General features: G+C 41.3%; 2 protein-coding genes across 2 annotated transcripts in view; one reads left to right on the top strand and one right to left on the bottom strand.

Annotated features, from left to right (window-relative positions):
• Positions 1-1,208: 1,208 nt before the first annotated feature.
• Positions 1,209-12,705, bottom strand: idh1 (isocitrate dehydrogenase (NADP(+)) 1). The gene is made up of 9 exons (XM_078262640.1): positions 12,596-12,705; positions 9,525-9,654; positions 7,604-7,895; positions 6,737-6,839; positions 5,996-6,173; positions 4,894-5,045; positions 4,569-4,709; positions 3,153-3,315; positions 1,209-2,149 (listed from the first exon to the last, which is right to left on the bottom strand). Exons 2-9 carry the CDS (start codon positions 9,644-9,646, stop codon positions 2,056-2,058), a joined length of 1,245 nt encoding a protein of 414 aa, XP_078118766.1. The 5' UTR covers positions 9,647-9,654; positions 12,596-12,705; the 3' UTR covers positions 1,209-2,055.
• Positions 12,706-19,291: 6,586 nt separating this feature from the next.
• kcnh3 (potassium voltage-gated channel, subfamily H (eag-related), member 3) overlaps positions 19,292-24,178 on the top strand; it is a 172,207-nt gene continuing 167,320 nt past the window's right edge. Inside the window, exon 1 of the mRNA XM_078262637.1 lies at positions 19,292-19,666. Coding sequence (XP_078118763.1) covers positions 19,591-19,666 — 76 coding nt within the window. The 5' untranslated portion in view covers positions 19,292-19,590. The remainder of the gene's footprint in view (positions 19,667-24,178) is intronic.

Here is a 24,178-nt window from a genome sequence, read left to right as displayed (position 1 = left end):
GTTTTAAGGCAACACCGCCACCTGCTGGTGGAACATGTGGAGGGCGCTATTTTATTAAGTTAAAGGCCCAATCTGGCATTTTGTGACCAGTAGCAGTGGTGTAGTCTACGTGATACGCAGGTATATGCAGTATACCCACTTAGAAAGCTCCAGGATTTCCATATACCCACTTAAAAATGCGGAATGACATGTAATAACATACTTTCCATTATATGTTTAATATATTTTGAATTGTCGTCTGTGTTTTCCTTAGGCTAAATAAATGTTTGTCCACCGTAAATTGGTACATTAAAGTGGATCAGAATGAAGGAAATGAAGTCTTTGACGCTGAAAACTTCCCTGGGGGAGGACACCCAGACGCCCCACTTCAATATGTCCATTCTGGTCCATATATTTATATAGTACTGTACTGTATATTTATTGCTATATGTTTGTAAATATTGTCATTTTCAATGTCCTATGGACCTTCCATTTGTATCCTGAATGAAGTTATTATATTATTATTATAGTACAGTATACCCGCTAAAATACATTAGACTACACCACTGCACGAAAGTGACAGGCATATTCAGATATAGCACGAAAGAGTGAAATAAAAAATGAAAATGAAAAAAAAAGGACAACACAACGTGTGTCACCTGATCTTAATTTCAGTTTTGGAGACCAATCCTTTTTTCCTCTGGTGCCACTTTCTTATCTATCTACTCTCATGTTATAGAAATGACCAGAGCAATTGCAACATTTCAACCTTTTTGAATTGAATTCCGCGTCGTGTCACCTTGTTTTCAAATCAATTTACCTTTTTTAATCACATAAAAAAATCATAAATAGTTCTATCTATCCACATAAATAAATAAAACCAGGCTACGATAACCTTGTGCCCACAAATATTGCCGATGATGCTTTAAACAATCCTTGAATAGCTAATCTGAGAAAAAGATTGTATTGTCTTGTATTAATCAATCAAAATATCTGTTATATATATATAACTATGAATGACTGCTGGTTCCTGTTGTTTGACATTTTGATGCCGTGATTACTTGTTTACATCTAAAACTTAAGAGATGGCAGAGAAGGACATTTGGGATATTTGGGAGGTTTTGAAAAGTTGGTTCAGACAAAAAACAAGATATTTGGAGCTCTGAGACATTTCTTTTCACAACATGACATAGAAAAAAATGTATTAATTGAATACACACACACAAACATTTCTTCAAAAAATCATTTATTATTAAGAGTTATCATAATTCGGACTAAACAGGTAGGATATTGATTAAAAACCAACATGGACAATGTGATTTTATGACAGCACACACACAGGACAGACACAAAAAAAACTCTTACACAACTGACTGGTAAAGTAAATAAGAACAAAATCTAAATGCAATGTATTTTACTAGTTTATAAGTTGTATGAGAAGAGTTTTAAAAACTAGAAATGACGGTCATTTAAATTTGACATGATTCGTGCTGCATGACGGTAAAACGTCATGGGTATGCACAGACGCTCTACGACGAAGCTGAGAGGGTTCATTACTAAAAAACATGAATGTGCTATTGCTGTGCCTCTGACACATAACTGTTGCCCGAGGTATTTCTTTTAAAACATTACAAGACAAAGGGGAAAGCAAGTATCAACCGATGACTTTGACACAAAACAAATAAGGCAGTTGAGGGTCCAGAGCGCACCTCCCCCCAAGACAGATTCTGTCTCCCCCGTCTGTTGCACAGATCACTAACAAATACTGACAACACACACTCACTTCAGGAGACCGAGTGCAATTAGGGTAAACAAGGTCACCGAGCCCAGTGGCAGTACCGGAGACAGTTAGTGTTTTTGGCTGTCTACTAGTGATGGATTAACAGGGATGACGACCTCCACGCCCCTTCATCTGGACAAGACACCCTGCTTGATCCGAATGCCTTAGTTTCAGAGTCCCGGGCAGAATATGTCCTGCTCCACAGTGTTAATTGTAGTAGCTGTAAAGTTGTCTCTGTGTGTGTGTGTTTAAACGTGTGTGTGACTGTGTTGTACGGCTGAGCTTGGGAGGTGAGATCACAGTTTGGGCTGGTTAGCGAGCTTAATCTTCAGGTTCTCTGCCAGCTTGTCCAGGAACTCAAAGGTGTTCAAGTAGTCGGCACGTTTCACACTGCAAACAGAGAAAAAACGAGGAGAAATGATTGAGTATACTTTGACATTACTTTGGGGAGGCACTCAGTGGTTTCATTTGCCCATTCAGTAGTATTTGTGTTGCCATCCAGGCATCCACAGCCACAGGAAGTATCGAGTTTTATTTACTCAGTGTAGTTAGCTTGGGATGCTTAACTAATGTTAACCAAAAGTCAAACCGTAGCTATCATGTTACACAAGGGAAGTGAAGACGGTTTGGACGTCTTCTCTACTAAATGTATGATTGTCTCTCTCTGCCTGAAATTGAATATAGAGCTGCAAAGATTAATCGAGTAGTTGGCAACTATTAAATTAATCTCCAACTTTTTTGGAATAATCGATTAATTGTTTTGAGAAAAAAAAATTCTGATTCCAGCTTCTTAAATTTGAATATTTGGTGGTTTCTTAACTCTTCTGTGACAATAAAGGGAATGTTATTGGGCTTTGGAAAAACACAGATTTACACATTTGACATTTTATAGACCAAACAACTAATCAAGAAAATTATCTGTGGTGAAAGTAATCGTAAGTTGCAGCCCTAATTGTATGATACATGCAGCTAGACTTGAGATGGTGGTACAATAGTGGGTAATAAATCCTAAACCGAACAACTAATTCAGTTCCTATGCCGTAGACTACAGCTAGCCTGGGTAAACCACTGACGAACTTCCGGCAAATTTGAGATTTGCTCTGCAAGTCCGTCTGGCTAAGAGCCCATTCAAGCCCATTTCCAATTTTTCCAAATCGAGTCACCAATCACAACCGTTGAGGCGGGCTTTACACGATGACGATAGCGCAGCGACGTTGAAGCGTCATCTCCTTCATCGCTCCGATTGGTTTTAGGTCTATCCAACTGCGCTCAGAGGCATTTGAGCGGCGTCCGCTCTCAGTTACAATTGAGAAGGGTCTGGTGTCAACCCGGCTAATCTACAGCACCTGAAGCAGAAACGTAAAGTAAGTGTCAGATAACGAAGAAGACTAACTTTGCCAGGCCTTTGACACAGATAGCCAAATCCTTGGTCATGAAACCGGCCTCGATGGTCTCGATGCAAACCGCCTCCAGCGACTCCGAGAACACTCGCAGCGCTGCGTTGTTGTCCAGCTTCGCCCGGTGGAGCAGGCCCTGCGACCATGCAAAGATGGAGGCTGCAGCACACAAACAAAGAGCGTAAAGACAGGATTTAGTTCATTAATCCATATACAGTTATTACACTCAATGCATATTATATATATGTATATATATATATATATATATATATATATATATATATATATATATATATATATATTAGAGCTGTCATCTTCCTCTATAATATTCAAATTTAATTTGTTATTTTTTTTAATATTCGAATAATATTAATTAATATTAATATTATTATGTTATAAACATGTACTACACTACTCAGGCTTATGCATTGTCAATGCCACTGCGTCAATGCATGTGGTTGTTGTTACACGTTCTGTCCACTAGAGGGACTTCCAACATCAGCCTGGCCTTGAAGGGGACCTACGTCATGGCGCGTTGCATTTCTGCCACGCACACAGCGACAAACATAAATCAACAGAGAACTCACTGTCATGAGACATTATCTAACAAGTGTATTAAAGCGGCTCTGTTGTAAAGGCTAACGTTGCTCGGTTAGCACAATGACATCATGTTAGAAAGCACAGCCAAAACGATTTGTCATAAACTAAGTAACAATAGTGTTAGCCACGATGCTAACGGCATTAATAACTAAGCCAAACGGTGCTGCCACTACTATTTTAGTGATTTATAAGCAACCTGTTTCTTGCAGATTGTCACGTTACTGAGAATCCAGCTGTTAGAAGGTAATATATGAAGTTGATGCTAACTCTGACAGCTGTAGGGCAGCTAACATTAACTTTAGCTGCCTCCATGAAGCTCCCAGCTAAGTTCCTATTACTCGCGACGCAGTTAGAAAACCAGAACGAGCTAACTATTGATAACATAAGCACTTTGGCTCGGTGGATGTCGATTATAAAGTCATGTTAAAACTATGTCCCATCCTTCTTCTGATTTCCAGCCGCAGCCTGTCACTCCCCCCTGTACTAACGTTACTCGGTACGTAACGTTAGCTCACAATGCCTTGCGTTTCTCACTCTCGTAACTTAGTGTTCATCAGACGTGGCACGAGAAGACTGAGATTAGCTAACGTTAGCCAACCTATTTATAAAAAAAATAAATACAATCACATTCGAATAGTAATTTCAGCATTCGACTAGTATTGACTTTTTTACCATTCGAATTATATTCGACTTTTGGAATTCATTCCAACAGCCCTAATATATATAAAGATTACATTGATAGACTCTGTTTTTTGGGGGTTATGTTTGGGTTGTAGCTAAATTCATTAAGTCTATGAATAATTTGTTTTTACCTATAGGATTGGTGGAGGTCTCTTTTCCCTGCTGGTGTTGTCTGTAGTGGCGAGTCACTGTGCCGTGGGCGGCCTCAGACTCTACGGTGCGTCCATCAGGACAGATAAGTACACTGGTCATCATTCCCAGGGAGCCGTAGCCTGAAAGAGTCACACAAAACCACATTACCAACAGAACATCTTTGAGCCTGAGATGGCAAAAATCTGCATTCTCCATTTTTTTTAAAATTATTATTACATGCAGTTGTGCACGGGTCAGATTATTTGGAAAGTTTCAACATAGTTCTTTACTTCTGATGAAAAAAAATGTGTCGTTTCTACCAACCTTGTGCCACAGAGTCAGATTGTACGTCTCCATCGTAGTTCTTGCAAGCCCAAATGAAGCCTCCCTCAGATTTCATGGCCTGGGCCACCATGTCATCTATCAGGCGGTGCTCATACCAGATGCCTTTGGCCTCAAACTGAGCACGGTATTCCCTGGACACACACAAAGGTGGACACGCCTCTAAGTTGTGATCTACATCTGGTATAAAAGTGTGTACTTGTGAATAGGATTGGGTACCGAAACCCATTGTTAATACGGCACCGGTGCCAAAACGACCGGTATCTACCGGACCGAATAGCAACGCAGATTTCAATACCTCATTTCGGGATGCTAGTTAACATTACACTTGGCAGCAGGTAACGTTAGCCTACCATTAGCTAGCAGCTGGATTTAACACGGTTAAAATGCTGACAGCTAAACGGTGTAAAGTGTGACTGTATTCCACTGTAGAGGATTCCAACACAGGGATGTCCAACAGTCTGCAGCTGCCATTGTCGGAAAACTAACACAGACGGTGCATTCACATGAAACTGGTAAGCCTCGTGGTGCATTCAAAGTTATTGTAAAATACCCTTTTCCCATCTAGTGGGAAATCATTTAATTGTGAGCATATTGCCTTAGCAATAAACAAGCCGTTCTTTTTAATGTTGCCGACATTAAAAAACACGATGTTTTGTGCTCATCCTTTTTTTTTTCTTCTTTTTTTATCTTTACTTGAAGGTATCTACATAAGAGTGACATGACATTGTCATGAACACATGACACTGTCATGACACATGAACCCTAACCCTAACCATAACCATAACTTGTCATGACAAAAACCGAATGACACTTACTAAAAGAAGCGTTACGTCATAAACGTTTATGACTTGTTTATAATGTTTATGACACGTTCATGACAGTGTCATGTCACTCTTATCTAGATACCTAAACGTAAAGTGTAACCCTTTTTTTTTTATTAAAGTATCGGTTCAGGCACCGGCACTGTTTTAAAAGTTTAGTTTTACCACCGGCATCAGAAAAAAACCCAAACGATACCCAACCCTACTTGTGAAAGAGTGAGAGACGGAGTGTGCGTGTGAGAGATGTTTAAAGTCCTTACTTCTCGTAGATCTCCTGGAAGATGTCTTTGAAGCGACCGTCGTACTTCTTCAGGATGGTGTTCTTGGTGCTGAGGTAAAGAGCGCAGCCTTTGGTCAAAGCCATCTGGAAGGAGCTGTGGGCAAAGTCCCTGATGGACTTATCTGTATTGTACATCCCCATGGCAACACCACCTGTGCCTGGACAGACACAAATATATACATAAAGTATAGTACACTCACACACGCTGTGTCAACCTCATTATTTTAGTATGACTAAATAAACTTAGACTAACGCTGAGAAACGCTTTGGAAAGAAATCCCTGTCGCTAGTCGTCATTACTCAACCTTTTCTAATCTAGCTCAGTTAGCTCCGTGTTTGGTTTTGAGTGACACAACAGGTGAACAGAACTGAAACAAACAGATAAGCCATATCTTATATTTTCAATGTGAACACAATGGAAAATGTGGTGGTAAAAGTTTTTCTCTGCTGCTAGTCCAGCTTAGTTATATTGACCGACACTCTATTACACATCCACATTATGATATTTGAAATCTTTGCTCTAGGATACGTTTCATTTTAGACTGATGTGTATCTGATCTGCACACCCGAAAGGCGTGCATCTGCGATACCAAAAGTACACTGTCACGATTGTTGGGTATCTTGCCTGACCCACTTTCCCCACTCGCTTTAATTATCAGATATTTCACATGTAGTGAGGTGCTGGTAGCATGATCGTGTGTCGGGCTGGCTGTATTCTTACCCTCAAACTCATGGATGACATATTTAACTGGCTCTCCATTTGTAGGTGTGTAGGTCATCTCCACTTTCCCAGGCCCAGGCACCACAAAGTCTGTGGCTTTGTACTGTGGGAGGCACATTAAGAAAGGGGAAAAACAAGAAGGTTAATACTACTGCAACATTGCTGTTAGACCCCAATTAACTAGACGGCCATTAGAGACAGTTTTTAAAAGGCATGAACACTGTCCTATAAAATTGTGTGAGATCAAAGTTCAAATTGCAATGACCAAGACCATCGTAAACACCTCGGCAGGACTAGGCAGCAGAGTGTGTAATATGTTTACCTCTGACATCCATGGGATATTATGTAATTAGCAGCCATTTGACACTTCACCTGCATTTCTACACTGAGGGAAGAACTGTTGACTTTGACACAGCGCCAACTTAGGAGTTAGTTCTGTGACATTGCTGCCACTTGTCCAGGCTGCAGAGGTAGTACATTAGGGTCCAAAGGACAGCTGATGAAATATAATTATTGCCCAAGTCTCTCTAACTGTTACTCACTGAGCTCATACATGAGTTGACAGTAGTCCGCTTGTCACAGAGGTTTTGCTGGAAATTATGCTTTAGTAACAGTAGTGGTTTTGTTAGATGAAAAGGGAGTTGGAATAAGTTTCAATGCACAAAGATAACGACAATGAAATGATTGCTACACAGTTACAGTTGCTCCTTTTTAGCTGTAGTCCTGCAGGCTGACACAACAAGCTGACACTTTGAAGAGTATTTAAACTCTAAGCCATGCTTGGAAGTTTGATCTCACGCCAACGTACCGTACATTTACCATAGTTTTCCTAGTATGCAGAAACAAGTGAGTGGGAATACTCCGTACCTGATCTCCGTGGGCGTGTCTGCCAATGATGATGGGCTTGATCCAGCCAGGCACCAGGCGGGGGATGTTCTTGCAGATGATGGCCTCCCTGAACACCGTGCCTCCCAGAATGTTACGGATGGTGCCGTTGGGCGAACGCCACATCTGCTTAAGCTTGAACTCCTCCACGCGATTCTCATCTGGCGTGATGGTGGCGCACTTGATGCCCACGTTGTAACGCCGGACTGCCTCTGCCGCCTCAACCGTCACCCGGTCGTCTGTTGCATCTCGGTTCTCCATACCGAGGTCATAGCTTTGCAGGAAGAGACAAAGAGAATAGACTTTATATTAAAAAGTACCGGAGAGAAAGCATCCATAATGTCCTGGAAATGTGTTGACTATACCTGTGTCAATACAATCCCTAAATTACAAATAACAAAGGCTAAACAAAGATTCTTGATTTAGAAAAATGGAAATCTGATCAAAAGGGTGAATTTAACAAATTTTAAAAGCAGCTCCTATTAGTTGACACTTTTTTGATATTAAATGCTACAGACATATTTCAGTCAGTATCTATGCAGAGATGTAGTAAGAAGAAATGGACCAGACATGGAGACCATTTATAATCTCAACAGCAGAGGCATGGGACACCATAAACAACAGCACTCTGTTTAAAGAAGGACAGAGATTATGAACGCCTCAGTTGCACATAAGCCATGGTTGTGCACAAACGTTTGCCACTGTTTTAAGTCGGCTAGAAGCCAGTCTGTGAATGTTACATCACGATGACTGTGATGTGAAACATAATCACTGTATCAAAAAGGACATGAACGACATTAATGAGTAGTGAAAGAGTATGAGCTCGCTTCCTGCTTGAGGAATAACTCAAATTGCTGCTAGGGGCTTTATTCACGCCACATCTTGGCTAATTATATTTCTTGCAAGAGCTGACACAGTGTTGGCGTCAAAAATACCCATTAACCTCCTACCTCACTTCCTTCAAAGTACTGTGCTCACTCTGTTCTTCTTACCATGCCTGTTACTAGCCTAAATGAAAAGGAGATCTGCAAAAACCAGGCAGCGACACAAAGACAAAGGAAACAAGGAATCAACTGTGCAATGACGACTGGCCCTCTGCCAAGAGAACTGGAAAGGTTGCTCCACTTGTTCCGGAGGAACCTCAAACTATTGAGAGGAGGATGTGTACTTCATCTAAAAACTAGACTAAGCTAAATGTGCTTATCATTCCAATCGAGCATTAGCCCATGGGCTTCCTTGTTAACCCAAGCATCCATGACCTTTTACCCACTTTCTTCGTACTCTACCCCCGCCAATACCAAGCCACAACAATAGGACGCTCAACAAGTGACGACTAACTGGATACATACCACTGATGAAAGAGCGAGAAGCTTTTAAACAAACGGCTTCAGGTTTAACAAGAATGTTGTCCCGGTTATGCGTTTGATTGTAATGTGTGTCTGTTTAACCTGTAACCAGGGTTCAAAATTAGCACCGTCTACCAGCCAAATGCTGGTTAAATATATTAAGTGGCTGGTAGATTTGTTTCATTCACCAGCCAAAGAAAAACAATGGTAATCTATTGAGTGGCTAGTAAAATTGGCTAGTATGAACATTTGTCAGACTAACCATTTGGCTGTCTGACAAATGTTAATTTTGAACCCTGCCTGTAACACTTGTTCAAACAAGTTGATGCATTCCTCAGACACACTCGAAAAACCTGAATAAGCCTTAAATCTGAAAACTCGCATTTACCCTCTTTATGTTTGCAATAGCAATCTAGTTCCCTTCAGTGTATTGAAAGTGTAAAGTTAGATATATCCTGAAGATGTCTTCACGCCAATGGGTTGTAGTTTTTTTTTCCGAGTGGCTGATCTAGTCCTACTTATTGAGAAATTGCTATTCCAACATCACCACATTTTACCTGTGTAGGTCGAGCTCCAGGTAAGGAAAGATAAGTTTCTCCTTAATGAGCTCCCAGATGACTCGGGTCATCTCATCTCCCTGCATCTCCACCACAGAGCCTGCCTTGATCTTCTGAGACATCTTTGAGCCTGTTGGTGGACACGGGGGGACAAAAACACAGACGTTTAAGAGAATGGTACAGAAATAAAGCAAAGAAGAGAACATGTCAGAGATTGGGGTAGTGATAGTGGTGTTTCATTTAGCTAAAACAACATAAATGTGTTGTTATTAAGGGACAAATCCGTTCTCTGGGATATGTTTTCATGCTAATCGAATGTGACCAGTTTTAGCCCAAGCCGCTAATTAGCTTATAAAACTAGTTGTCGGGGCACTGGTAAAGTAAAAAGAAATCTCTATTTCTATACCACTAACAAGGCTCAAAATAGCAGCACACTTCAACGGCAGCATAATGAGGGTCCTTACATCAGAACTTTGTAAGTGTACAGACAGTTTATTAAAAACATAGTTTATAAAGACGGTACCATTCACGTATACAGGCGGGCGCCGAACGCCGTGCAACCAGTAACGTACTGTAGCTCAAGCACTCATCGTTCAACTGGTCGTGACTGTTTTCCCAATATGGTGCCCGCCTGTGTACGTGAACGGTACTGTCTTTCTAATCTATCTTTTTAATAAACTGTCTGTACACTTACAAAGTTCTCAATGCTTCAGTTTACATGTAGGGACCCTCATTATGGTACCGTGGAAGTGTGCTGCTATTTTGAGCCTTGTTAGTGGTATAAAATAGAGATTTCTTTTTACTTTACCCTCTTCCCTGACGACTAGCTTTATAAGCTAATTAGCGGTTTGGGCTAAAACTGGTCACATTCGATTAGCATGAAAACATATCCCAGAGAACGGTCAACTCGGTACACGTGTTATTAACCCCTAGGTTCATTTTGCGCGGGATTTGTCCTTTAAGATGTTTCTTTTACTCTTGGAATGACAAAATAAAAATGTTTGAAGATACATACTGGCACCGTTTTTACTCTTTTTGGTATAGTAAATTGTTAACCTATTAAACAAAAACTAATGAACTCAATCATTTCATCATCTGTAGTTGTAGTCCTTCTCTCAATTAGGCATTCAAATGTGTGACTGTAATACCACACTTGAGAAAGGTCATTTCTACACAACACTGCAGACTGCTTACTGAGTAAACTCATTCAGCACATAAACTAGCAGTAGCCAGAGCAGTGACTCAGCATTTATTTGCTCCATAAACAAAGCCCTGCAGCATATGGTTAACAAACTTAATTGAGGTTCCACTGTGTTTTCAGCTTTTTATAACGGACTCAAAATGTTTATCCTTTTTTAAAAGATAAATGACATGGCTGTTGAGTTTAAAAGTTTCACAACTTGCAGATTTATGTCCTTTTTTTGAAAGGGGGGGGGTTAACGTTACATAAGTAGACTGGCTGATCATGGCATGATGGGGAGGAGACTGATGACATAGCCATTAGCAGGCAGTCTGTCAGTAGGCCAGATAAGGAATGCAAACCGTTGAAGTATTTCACTGCTGGAAAGAGGGTCTTTTCATAAAACTGGGCCGTCTATGCAGTAGAATGGCGCAAACATTTTATTAAATTGGTGTTACATGGCCAGAGAAAACACAGGAAAAGGGCACTGTAATATTCCCTTTCGCTCAAAAAATAGAAAACCTAAAACTACCGAAATGCACTGTGCCACATCAGACCAATAGACGCTCCGGCCGGTGGGCGAGGTAATGCGAGCACATCACAGAATCAATATGGCGGCCGGCTGGTAACAAACAATCTCGTTTCACAGTTAAATGGTAAGCTAAAATATGTTTCTGAAAACATTTTAGGGGAGAAATAGGCAATACACTAACAGACTATTGGTTTATATTTGATCAGCTTCCGTTTTCGCAATACAGGAAACAGCATGACACACACTTCCTGTTTACAAACTGTCGAATTTCAGCCGAACAGCATACTACAATTCGGTTTAAGTTTGAGAGAGAGGGGGACGGCTCTCTCTCTTGATTCGCTTCTTTACTCTGTCTGTCTGTATGCGGAGGTATAATCTGTAGTTTGAGCAACAGCCATAGGGCCAGCAGTAGGGCTGCACGATATGAGGAAAATATCTTAACTGCGATTATTATTTATTTTGACTGATATTGCAATAAGATAAGATAATACTTTATTGTCTGTTACACAAGGGTTACAGAAATGTTTCTTTGCAATTGCGATATGACTGACGATATTGGAGGGAATGATACTTTTTGTATCATTATTCTCATTTTGATTGAAGAATATTAAAATAAAAAATAAAAATGTAAATGATTATAGTGCGATTTTTGCGCGGATCTGTACCAAACAAATATTTTCTCTTTAGTCTGTAGGATAGGATTTGTAGGCCGGGACGTCTCTGCAGCACCACAATACTTCATTCAGAATGGTTAGACACATATTTTACCCCCCTGCAATTTGGATATTAAACTAGTCCATATTACGATTTTGATAAAAAAATTGTGATAAATTGTGCAGCCCTAGCCAGCAGCTAACCTCCAAGTGACGCGTTTTGCGTCATTTGGAGTTTTTCTCCCTTCTGGTCTGTGAGAAGGGAGAGCTAGCTAGGAGGAGGTAAGTTTACCATAATTCATTTACACATATTACTACCATTATTATTATGACACAAAGTTAGTTTAATATCGGCAAAAATATCCCTTTAATATGGCGTATAACGTAGGTTACAGTTTTGATAAATATGCCCAAAAAGTCAAGACTGGGCCTTACTGAGTCGGGTTGTCATAGAAACGACTTAAGTTCAACAGAGAACCCCCACACAACATTAGGTTGAATATGTACAGTCAGTGGGTTAAACTCTATTTACTCGGAACACGAAAAATAAGTCCTCTTAACGATAGCTTAAAGGGTTTTCAGCCTGGCTGTGGTTAACCAGCGTTATCGGGACAATACATTCGAGCACATCACTTCCCTGTGACGTAAGGTCGCCATTACTTTGTTCTGCAGTAAGCACCATTTCTTAATATGTTACAAACGTTACCTTGTTCAGTTTAAAGGTCCACGACAGAGTCAGCGACGAGATGAGGAGACGGAATGACGTCCGTACTACAGGATGACTGAGCTCCAAGCGGTTCAGGCTGACAGGAGCCTCCTCCTCCGAGCGGCAGGTTCAACGTCTCGCCTCACTGACAGCTCACTCACTGTCCAATCAGAGAAGAGAGGAAAAGCTAACCGCCAATCAGATAAGCCCACACGATAATGGGGGCGTGATTTGTCTGGGCGAGGTTTGCAAACGTGGCACCCTGATTGGTCCGAGATATGCTCTGCTCTTCCTCATCATATCTTCTGAGTGATTACTTAAAAATAATGTTATGTAATCCCTTTACCGCACTTTTATATATACGACACTTTATGGATGGATGGACACTTTATTTAATGATGTATTTAATTAAATTTTTTATTTATACATCCATCTTCGTCCGCTTATCCGGTATCGGGTTGCGGGGGTAGCAGCTCCAGCAGGGGACCCCAAACTTCCCTTTCCCGAGCCACATTAACCAGCTCCGACTGGGGGATCCCAGGCCAGTTTGGAGATATAATCCCTCCACCTAGTCCTGGGTCTCCCCCGAGGCCTCCTCCCAGCTGGACGTGCCTGGAACACCTCCCTAGGGAGGTGCCCAGGGGGCATCCTTACCAGATGCCCGAACCACCTCAACTGGCTCCTTTCGACCCCTAAGGGATATTTTGGCATCAGTAATCTCCAGACTTTGTGGAATATGTACAGAATTAAACGACAAAAAAAGAAGTTTGCTATATATATTTATATAATACTTTAAAATATATATTATATTGTAAATATGTCTAATTAAGATAAAAAAAAAAAAGATAAAACAAGTTTGGATTAGATAAAGTTAAGATAAAACTTCATCAGAATCCGAATTAGTTTTATTTACTTCCATTAATTCTCATTAAGCTACTTTGGTGAATGTTTTGTCTGCTTTCAGTGATTTTTGAGTAGCTAGTCTCTAAGGGAATGGCCAGATCAACCTGTTAGGGGGCCCCAGCTGGTAGACACCCTACCCCCCACCAGTATGGAGTCTTTTGGTCATTAGATTTTCCTTTCATAAACGGGTATTCAAAAAAAACGAGTGGTTGTTTGATTTTCGTTTCAAAATACAAAATTTAGGATTGAAATACAAGGTGTTTTTTCCTTTTTTTAGGTCAATAGGGGATGAACGGAATTTAAAATTTGCTTTGTTTTTCATTTTCTAGTTCACATAACAAAAAAATAAAATCACTAGAAAACAGAAACGAAAAAAGGCCTGTTTTATTCATAATCTGAGACCGGATGTTGTCGTTTCAAAGGCAACAGCGCCGATGTAGCTTACCAGAGGTTGGTAATACGGACGTTTTGTCAATTTTCAAAATGGCTGGTGGGATTATGACAGTCGACGGCCACCAACAAACTTAAGTGAAGCACATTGATCCAGCAGCCATACTTGTCAGCAGCAGTAATGAAGTAAGTAGTAGAATATAAGGGGTTCATTTTAATAATTATCCTGGTTCCCAGGATAATCCAGGCAGCCATGTCAGGCCATAGAGGAGGCCTACAGAAAAGGGGGCAGGATTCTGTACAACCTAGGCTAGAAACACATTACTGGCTCCATTCCAACCTGGCTTTAAAATTAAAAAAAATTGTATCTAAGTGATTGGATCCCAAGTGGATAGCTCTAGGAACGTATGTTCCCACCTGGCATTAGAATTTGTCTCCAAATGCGTCCTGAGCAAGGGCGTAGCACAAAATTCTGGGCCCTGTAGAAAGGCATTTTCAATGGGCCCCTGCCCGCATCCACAGCTATTCATTCTAGCATATTTTTGGGCCCTCCTCACATGAGGGCCCTGGGTACTCAGTCCCATTTTCCCCCCAGTCCGACGCCCCTGGTCCTGAGTGACCACATGTGATCGGATCTCACTTCCCCGCTCTATGCAAATACACACGTACATCATATAAATACAAATGGAATGGTCAACGTTGTCATATGGACATTTAGAGCTCCCAGTCTGGGTTTGGGAGGGAGACACCATCTCCACATTTAAGAGTAAACTTAAAACTCCTCTTTGATAAAGCTTATAGTTAGGGAGTGAGGAGTTGCAGCGTTCGCCTAAACCGGCGGGGGAGGGTGTATTTCTACAGACACGGCACCCCTCCTCTTCTCTGCTTCTCTTCATAGTCCGTCCATCTACCAACCCTTGTAGGGCTGGCTCAGGTTTGCCTTGCACCAGCTCATAGTTATGCTGCTATAGGTCTAGATTGCCATCTTTCAATCTGCGTGCAACTTATCTCTGGGGAGCTTATTTCCTGGAGTCCTTATGTTTTCTCGCATCATAGTTTTCCTTGGATAGGGGTGGCACCTAAATCATGGTTGCAGCCAGTGTTGGGAGTAACGCGTTACAAAAGCAATTACAGTAAGGTATTCCTTTTTCCTGTAACGCAGTAAATAAAGCATTACTAATAAAATGTCGGTAATATTATACTCGTTACAATCTCAGTAACGCGAGTTGCAACGTATTTTAACCCGACATTTAGTGGTGTTTGTTTTTTTAAGAATTCACCAACACAGCAAAACATTTCGGCACAGAAAAAAAAAGTCTGCGAGTGGTATTTCCAGTTCCTGGATTCGGTGGTTGAAAGGACTGTAGACACAGATACATTTGTGAGATGGACATTATTTTCCATAGTTATTACGCTGCGTTGAAGCAAGCTGTCCTGTCACTGTTCCCGTGGTCTGAGCCAGAACCAGAGCCGGTGGGCTAGGGACATCTGTGTCCTGTCAGTGCCGACAGCAATGTTTCTTAATGTTTGATGTTTAGTCTCGCTACATGTAATATCATTACATTTTATCAGCGGTGGAAAGTAACTATACCGTAGGCTACTTCGATTCAATTGTAAGGTGCTTTTAATTGAGTATTTTCATTTTCTCCTACTTATTAGGCTACTTCTAGTCCACCACAATTCAGAGTCAAGTAGGCCTATTGTACGGTTTACTCTATTTACTTTATAGCTTTAGTTCCTTTGCAGATTCAGATTAATAATACAAAATAATATGAATAAATTATGATGTATCAAAGTGGATAAAGATGAGACTTTGTTGAGCCCGGGGTGAAATTCACAAGCTCCCCGCCAAGTCATACTTCCGCTTTTATTTTGGTGAAAGTAACTCAAAAGTAACGCAAAAGTAGTGTAAAGCATTACAATTCAGAGACAGTAATATTGTAATATAACTAATTACTCTAAATGACAGTAACTAATAATCAATAACGTATTACATTTTGGAAGTAATTTGCCCAACACTGGTTGCAGCTACCGTCATGGTCTTGCTCGACGCCCTGCTGTGCCCTTCTACGCCCCGCTACGCCCTGCTGCACTCCACATCGCCCTGCTACGCCCTGAACTGCTACAACTATTCTAATCATAGTTCCACTATCTTTATTGTTACCATAACTGCCACTGTTAATCATTACAACTGCTATAGTTATTATGAATCATATTTCTCTATATCTGAATATCTGAATCAGTGTCTGTGTCCAAAACAGCAGCGACAGATGGCCGCCCACAAATAGCCTGCCTGGTCTGTCTGAGGTTTCTGCCTAAAAGGAAGTTTTTCCTCGCCACTGTTGCACCAAATGCTAGCTCGTGGGAAATTGTCGGGTCTTTGTAAATTATAGAGTGTGGTCTAGACCTCCTCTGTCTGTAAACTGTCTTGAGATAACTCTTGTTATGATATATACTATAAATAAAATTGAATTGAATTGAATTAGGGTGTATTGATTCAACGAGTAACATGCAAGAACACATTCCACTTTAAAAGTCGGCGGTATCTGTCGGCGGTAGCCTTTGAGCAGCAAAGTGAATGACATTCTTTTTCTCAGTCTATAGCTAGATAACTGTTAACAAGTCAAGATGAAAGGGCAGAAAAACATCCTTTCACTTTATATTTCTAGTTGATTGATGAATGTAAACTTGCCACCGTAAGAACAGTGGTTATAACCTTTGATATGAGCCACAAAAGCGTGTAATAGGTGTGTTCCGGTACTTAAACAAATAGTACTACACCCCTGCATCTGTGGTTTTTAAATCCATCGGGAGGCAGATCATGCAGGACATCACTGGACCCCCCCCTGCGGTTTGCCTTCAGGGCAAACAGGTCAGTGGATGATGCAGTCAACATGGGAGAGCACTACATCTGGCAACAGCTCAATCCTGTGTGTTGATTTCAGCTCAGCGTTCAACACCACATACCATACAGTATGTGGACATAGTAGTCAAATGTTTGTCTATCTTGTGTTGTGTGTACTTTTGTATGTGTAGTTAGTTAGCCATTAAAGTTGTCCATTAAAGCTGATATTACCAAACTGTGAAATACTCTACTGCAAGTTAAAGTCCTGAATTTGAAACTATTAAAAGTATTATCAGCTAAATGGTTTTAAAGTCTTAAAGTAAAAGTAAACATTGTGCAGTAAAATGTTCTCTGTGTGTGTTGCATTTGACGGTTTTATTTTGAACTCCTTTGTATACTGTTGGGTAGTTTAATCTACAGCAATGCATCATATTCCATAAGATCATCATATCTTTGTAGCGTCGCTGTCCTGTGAGAACCACCTATCAGTTTTAAAACTTTTTAAAGCCCTGTTTTCAGCTTTGTGACGATGTGTTTTCCAGCGGATCCAAGAGGCTTTTTAAAGACTTTATTTAGGAGGATTTTCTCAACACATAAGGAACATCTCATCCTTCAGTTTATCACAAACATTCAACATCAATACATCTGGAGATACATGGTTTCCATCGGATACTAAGGGGATGAAAAGTGTAGCCTACCTAACAGTACTTAAGTAAAAAAATAAAGTACTTACTTACATCCCACCACCGTATAGCAACAGGGAAAGAGAATTCAACACAACACCTGCAATAGCTACCTGGGGCAACCTGTGGTTAGAGATGCCCTGAGCAGTCGCCGGTTTGATTCCCAGCTGCCCGGACCATTTGCTCCACATCATCCCCCTTCTCTCTTTCCAGTGGTGTAGTCTACGTGATACACAGGTACACATATACGCAGTATACCCACTAAGAAAGCTCCAAGATGTAAAAATGCCATTCCCAATGACACGCAACAACATACTTTCCATTATATTTTTGATATATTCTGAATTGTCGTCTGTGTTTTTTATCTTCACATAGAGCTATTTCCACCGTAAATTGGTGCATAAATGTTTATCCGAATACAGGAAATGAAGTCGTTGATGCTCAAAACTTCCCTGGGGGAGGAGACCCAGACCCCCCACTATGATATCCCCCCAAAAGGCAGATTCTGGCCATATATAGACCTACAGTACAATATACCCACTACAATACATTAGACTACACCACTGTCTATCACAATCACTTTTTTTTTTACCACAGTTCTGATTAAAAAACAAAATGTATTTGTTTTTAATGTGGTGGCGTGATGAGCTTAAACTTGTACTTTAAGATACTATTCATATCAGTAGTTTATTCTAATGTATTGTAGTGGGTATACTTAGGCTATTGTATATAAATATATTGGCCTATATATATGGGCCAGAATCTGCCTTTTTGGGGGGGAATATCATAGTGGGGGGTCTGGGTGTCCTCCCCCAGGGTTATTTTGAGCATCAAAGACTTCATTTCTTGCATTCGGATACACTTTTATGCACCAATTTACGTTTAGCCTATGTGAAGAAGAAAAACACAGGTGACAAGTATGTTGCGTGTCATTGGGCATTTTTCAGTGGGTATATGGAAATCCTGTACTGCGTATCACGCAGACTACACCGCTTCATACCACTGATTTATATATAACGTTTCAGGTTATAATGGCTCATATTTCTTCTCCATATGGAATTGGGGACAGAGTGCGTTTAAATTGCGAGGCGTAACCAGAAGAGGGCAGAATGCCACCGTGCAATGAGAACTGCACGAGGCTATGTGGTCCTGAGGAGAGGAGAGGAGAGGAGAGGAGAGGAGCGGCTTCCTATATGTAATGGTCCTCTTAGAAAATCTCAATTACAGATTGGTATACAGGCCTGGTCAATTCCATATTCATTTTTAACTTCGGGCACACTGTAACCCATGACCACCTGCACCCTGGACATCACCTGCTCAGCCTGCTTCCCTTTGGGCATAAAAACCACAACCAACGGATTGAATGGGCCATACACCATGTGCAACCTTTTTCCTGTCCCGTCCCATCTTTAATGCACCTTCAGTTGTGGCACTCACAATTTCGTTGTATGGGTCTCCCTGCAATGACAATACAAGGTTTACGCAGTAAAGTTTCTGTTTTAACCGAGATTTCAATAGTCTTGCTTCGCGCAAACAGCAGATGACGACTCTTTGGATCCGTAGCCTACACAACGTGAATTGGGTCTACTTTTCTTATAGTGCGCATCAGGGGAAAGGCCACATCTCTTTGTCTCCACGTGCACTTGGAAACAGCACCACAGGCAGGGCGTCCTGTGATTCTGCATCTGCTCTCAGTTGTGGCAACGAGAGAGAGAGAGAGAGAGAGAGAGAGAGAGAGAGAGAGAGAGAGAGAGAGCTGAGGAGGAGCTTGTAGCGATAAGATTCACTCCACGCGCTGTCGGCATCAAAACTTGCGGTCTCTCCATCCGTCCTCATCTCTCTCCAGCGCACTTGTTGTTTTTTTTGCGAACACACACACACGCACACACACGCACACACTCGCACACACTGGCGTTTTAACATTTGTTTCCCCCCGTTGGAAGGTGCACAGGTGCATCCAACGGCCATTGCTCGCTCTCTGCTTAGTTGATTATGGTCACAACCCCCGCGGTGCCAAGGTGGAGTCACCGCGCGTATCTCGGATCGGTGCGCTTCTCCAGGGGCTGGGATGCGCACCGGGCACCTCTCGCTTCCTGCCGAGTTTCGGGTCTTCGCAGGAGTCAAGCGCTGCCCCGGGGCGCCGAGGCAGGAGGACCCAGTCGACCCGGAGCAGGATGCCGGTGATGAGAGGGCTGCTCGCCCCACAAAACACCTTCCTGGACACCATCGCGACCCGCTTTGATGGCACCCGTGAGTACCAAACGAGAGCTTTCTGATGATCCCTTTATTTTGGTTTTCTCAAAACATGCACGAGAGGAAAAAAACTCAACTGCATGGAATGCCACATGCATACTAAACCTAGTATATATATAGCCTGCATTTAGGAGTGCAACAGGATTTTTTCTCTCTAAGATGCAACTTTAAAAGTTTTTGAAAGAGTTTCACTCTGCCTAATAAATCAAAGCACTAGTCTCTTCAATATGTCGATCATTTAAAGTGGCATCCTCTGTAAGAAGGTCACATTTTCTTACAAGATAATGTGCACCTGTCTGCACAAGCAGTAATCATAAACAGTATTCTGGTCTTCTGTTTAGTCCAGTGATGGCAGTGTTGTGATGACTACCAACATGTTTCCTAATGCTGCATGCAATGGAAGGTGTTAAGAGATTTTGCCAGCTGATTTGGCTCACTCTTGTAGTTTTATGACCGAGACTTGTCTTCAGTGCCTTTGGGCACCACTGTGGCCATTGTGTCCATACAGAGGCTTCACTCTGTGTGTCTCTTTCAGTCGACCAGTCTCACCAGAAAGGTTGCAGTTTCAAACTCAAATCTTTTGTACCCAACTCCCCACATGTGTCTGTTTCATCCTGATCTCTATCATAATACTATTTCCTATCAATAGCAGTTGAAATGATGCTGTAGAAAGAGAGGTAGGATATACAGACCTGTTTTTTTCTTCTTCTTTTTCTTTGGTGAGGGTGTCTTGTGAACAGATGCGATGAGCAGCCCGTGTGGTTCGGCCCATGCTGGGTGGGTGGGCGGGTGGGCTGAGAGATGCTTATATCGCGTTTGGGCCGTTTGTCTCTCCTTCTGCGTTGATTATTCAGGGCGATGGCTTGTGTGAGTCTGCGAGCGGGGGCGAGTCAGTGTCTCCCCAAAACCAGTTATGTGTGACAGCATGATAGAAAAGACCATTCGACCATGCAGCAGCAAGCGAGGCACTAAAAAGGCAAATTCCCGAGGGTTTTCCAAGTCCTCTGCTCTCCTAACTACACTCACTAAACACAGTGGCAATAGTGGCTCCTGCTTTGGACGACATGACATTAAAATGCTGTGACTTTGAAAGGTCTTAGTGAATTGTTAGGGCTGTCTCTTAAGGATCTGCTGTGGGGACGAGAGGAACAAATAGCTCCTCTGTTCTGTATTGTCCTTTTATCTTTACACTCATCTAGAGCTGCAAAGATAAATCGATTAGTCGTCTACTTAAAGTAAAAATTCTCTGATTCCCGCTTCTTAAATGAGAATATTTTCTGGTTTTTCTGGGTTTTTTTTCACTCTTCTGTGACAGTAAACTGAATATCTTTGAGGTGTGGACAAAACAAGACATGAGGACGTCATCTGGGGCTTTTGGGATCACTGATAGACATTTTTTACCATTTTCGGGCATTTTTATAAAACAAACAACTAGGGCTGCACGATATGAGGAAAATATCTAATTATGATTATTTTGACTGATATTGCGATTGCGATATTATTGATTATTGTGTTATTATGATATTTTCTTTAGTCTGTAGGACAAGATTTGTAGGCCTGGACATCTATGTAGCAGCAAAATACTCAATACTCAAAAGGGGTTGATGCATATTTTGGCATTAAAAGTCCAGTGTGTAACATGTTTAGTTGTTCATTATCACACCATCAATTCCAAGTATTCCTATTGGCTTGAAATTTTACATTTGCATTCGCATGAACTGGGGTAGACGCTCCATATTCATGCTCCATCTTGTAATACGTTAGCCGGTAAGGGACATACAGGACGTACTGCTCCGCCTTTCTGCTTGTTTTCTCTGTCACATGATAAACTCACAGGTGCTGCTGACGCTGCTAATGGGTATCGTAGCTTCCCGGCCCCGGAAAGTTTGAAGAAGGAAACATTGAGGACCACACGTATTCAAAATCCAAATTTCAGGAACAGGAGTCTTCTTCTTCGCCCAGGAAAAGAAAAAGGATATTGAAAAAAGCAAGAGACCGGCTTTTTGAAGCGTGAAGGCTACCGTAGCTGTGATACGTACTTTGAACTGCGTGGTGAGAGAGAGTTGATTGCGATATATGATCTCAACGCTAGATGGGAGAAATTCCTACACATTTTAACAAATATTGCCCCCCTGCGATTTGGGTAACTCACTAGTCCATATTGCTATTTCGATACAATTGCGATTAACTGTGCAGCCCTACCAACAACCAATCGATAAATTGAGAAAATAATTGCCAGATTAATCGACAACAAATATTGGTTATTTGCAGCCATACACTCATCTCTCTGCTGTTATGTGCCATATGACTGAGTCTACCCATACTTCAGGTCTTAAACACTCAATATGAATGTAGTTTGCATTACATACATGCTTTCATCCCCCCGCGCCCATGTTTCTCACACACTCCTTACATATGCTCAAACACAAATCAAACAGTAGAATGGAAATGCTCATGTTCTGTGGATTAACTCTCCCATCGTGTCTAGAAGTGGTCTAAGCCCAGCTTTTTTTTTATGACTGGCTAAAATACAGGCTTTCCATTTGCTGAGGTGCTGATAATTGCACATCTCCAGCAGTCGTTGTAACTAACTCGCATGGATGTCATGAATTCATCGTGGCCTTTCTGCTTGTCAGAGGAGTGGGGGGTGGAAAGGAGAGGCTGTGGGGGTGGGGCGAGCAGGACGGAGTGTGTGTATGACGGGAGACTGTGTGGGAGGAGGGGGAATTTCAAATATGTCGAAATATAAATCCCTTACGGGTCTTAGGTGTGACAAGCTATGTGTTTTTGAATGGTGTGATATTAGTTTCTCATTAAATTGTGGTTGTGTGTGTGTATGAGTGAGATTACTTTAAAAAGCCAGTCGTCTCTGCCAGAACAGGTACACATTTGACGTTGAAGACTATTAGCTGCTTTGTGTAGCTGCTCAGTTGTTTTATGCATCTCAGTCGACTGACTGTGGAACCTGGCAACGTTTGCATTGCTCTTGGAGATGTTTAGAGCAGAAAAGACATGATTTCAAACCATGCCACCATCAAGCGGGACTCGCACATATGCACTCACAGCTCACATCTTTGACTAATGGCCACTGAGCTCTAACAACTTGCTGTGGCTTAAACGCAACACCTTAAGTAGAGAATAAAGGAAAATGTGCACATCTAATCCCAGTTGACTTCAGGTGCAGAACAAAAGCAGCATCATAAAGTGGAAAAAGAGGCCGCGCAGTGAATTTTCCAAGCTCCAGCAGGGTCTTCAATCGCCTGATGGAATGCTAATATACTTTCGATAAATGCTCATGAGCTCGTGCATTTCATTGTTAGCACTGCTCCTTTCAAAACTAGAAGTAGAGATGCACTGATCAAACTTTTTACCAAAACAATTGTAACAGTATTTTCTCTTTCCTGAATCTAAAATTTGTATATTGTATTATTTATAATATATGTAAGGGAACAAGAGACCATGGACTCTTGTGGAGTCGGCGGCCTGCTGTGACTGAATGGATTGGAAACAAATGCATGCAAATGCATTTTCATGACATTGGCTGTGAAACTGTATTTAATGTGATGGATCAATTCATAGCAGGTACCTGATTCACTTAATATGGTCAGTATCTGCGCCAGGACTGTAACGATTAGTCAATAATCAATTAGTCCCTAAAGTTAATCAGTTATCAATTAATTGTTGGAAGTTATTTATCAAGCACAAATTCCAAACACTGGCCGGTTCCAGCTTCTCAAATGTGAGGATTTGCTGCTTTTCTCTTTTTTACTCTGTTTCATATAATTTTATATGAATATCTTTTTGTTTTTGACTGGAAATGCAAGAGAGAGTGGAAAACTGATGTCCATTTTCTGACAATTTGTAGTCTAAATGAGCTATGGATTTATTGGAGGGAAAACAAGTAATTGACACAAGAATCTGTAATTAAATGAATTAGTTTCAGCCCTAATCTGTGCAGCAGATACTGATAGTGTATGGGATCGGTGCAAAGATCGGAAAATACATGAGGTGCAATGTATTGATTATCGCAGAATTGCTGTGTCGTGATATTATCGGTATCACGGGCCGTGTATCGTGTCGTGAGGTACTGTACCCTGTGATTCCCACCCCTACCTAACATGGATGTGAAGTGCGCTGCAGGTTTACATCACAGCTTCTGAATCATACACTTGGAGAAAGGTTATTATTTATAGACCCCTCTTATGACGTTGTAGCCAACACCTCTAAGAACCGCATGAGAAAACACACACACACACACACACACACACACACACACACACACACACACACACACACACACACACACACACACACACAAAATTTGCCAATTGACTAAGCACCCTGTAAAAAAATGATGTTTATTTCATTTCATTCTGCAATCAGTGCATTCATTCAGAGGTCTAATTAGAATCATTATTTTGAATTTGTTAGAATGTGACAATTACAATCTGGAGGTTAACTGAGGAAAGAACAAGTCTTTTGAAGGCTTACCATAAACCTCATGCACAG

This window comes from Sander vitreus, chromosome 11 (genome assembly GCF_031162955.1).
Source record: "Sander vitreus isolate 19-12246 chromosome 11, sanVit1, whole genome shotgun sequence".
NCBI classification, from domain to species: Eukaryota; Metazoa; Chordata; class Actinopteri; order Perciformes; family Percidae; genus Sander; species Sander vitreus.
This window is presented reverse-complemented; position numbering and strand designations above follow the sequence as displayed.

Bases quoted from the DNA above. Each gene is read 5' to 3' on its own strand.
- idh1 (XM_078262640.1), bottom strand. From the start codon at position 9,646: ATGTCTCAGAAGATCAAGGCAGGCTCTGTGGTGGAGATGCAGGGAGAT. The intron at 5,046-5,995 runs GTAAGGACTTTA...GTGTGTGTCCAG, and splicing joins TTCCAGGAGATCTACGAGAA to GGAATACCGTGCTCAGTTTG. The intron at 4,710-4,893 runs GTTGGTAGAAAC...TGACTCTTTCAG, and splicing joins ATCTGACTCTGTGGCACAAG to GCTACGGCTCCCTGGGAATG.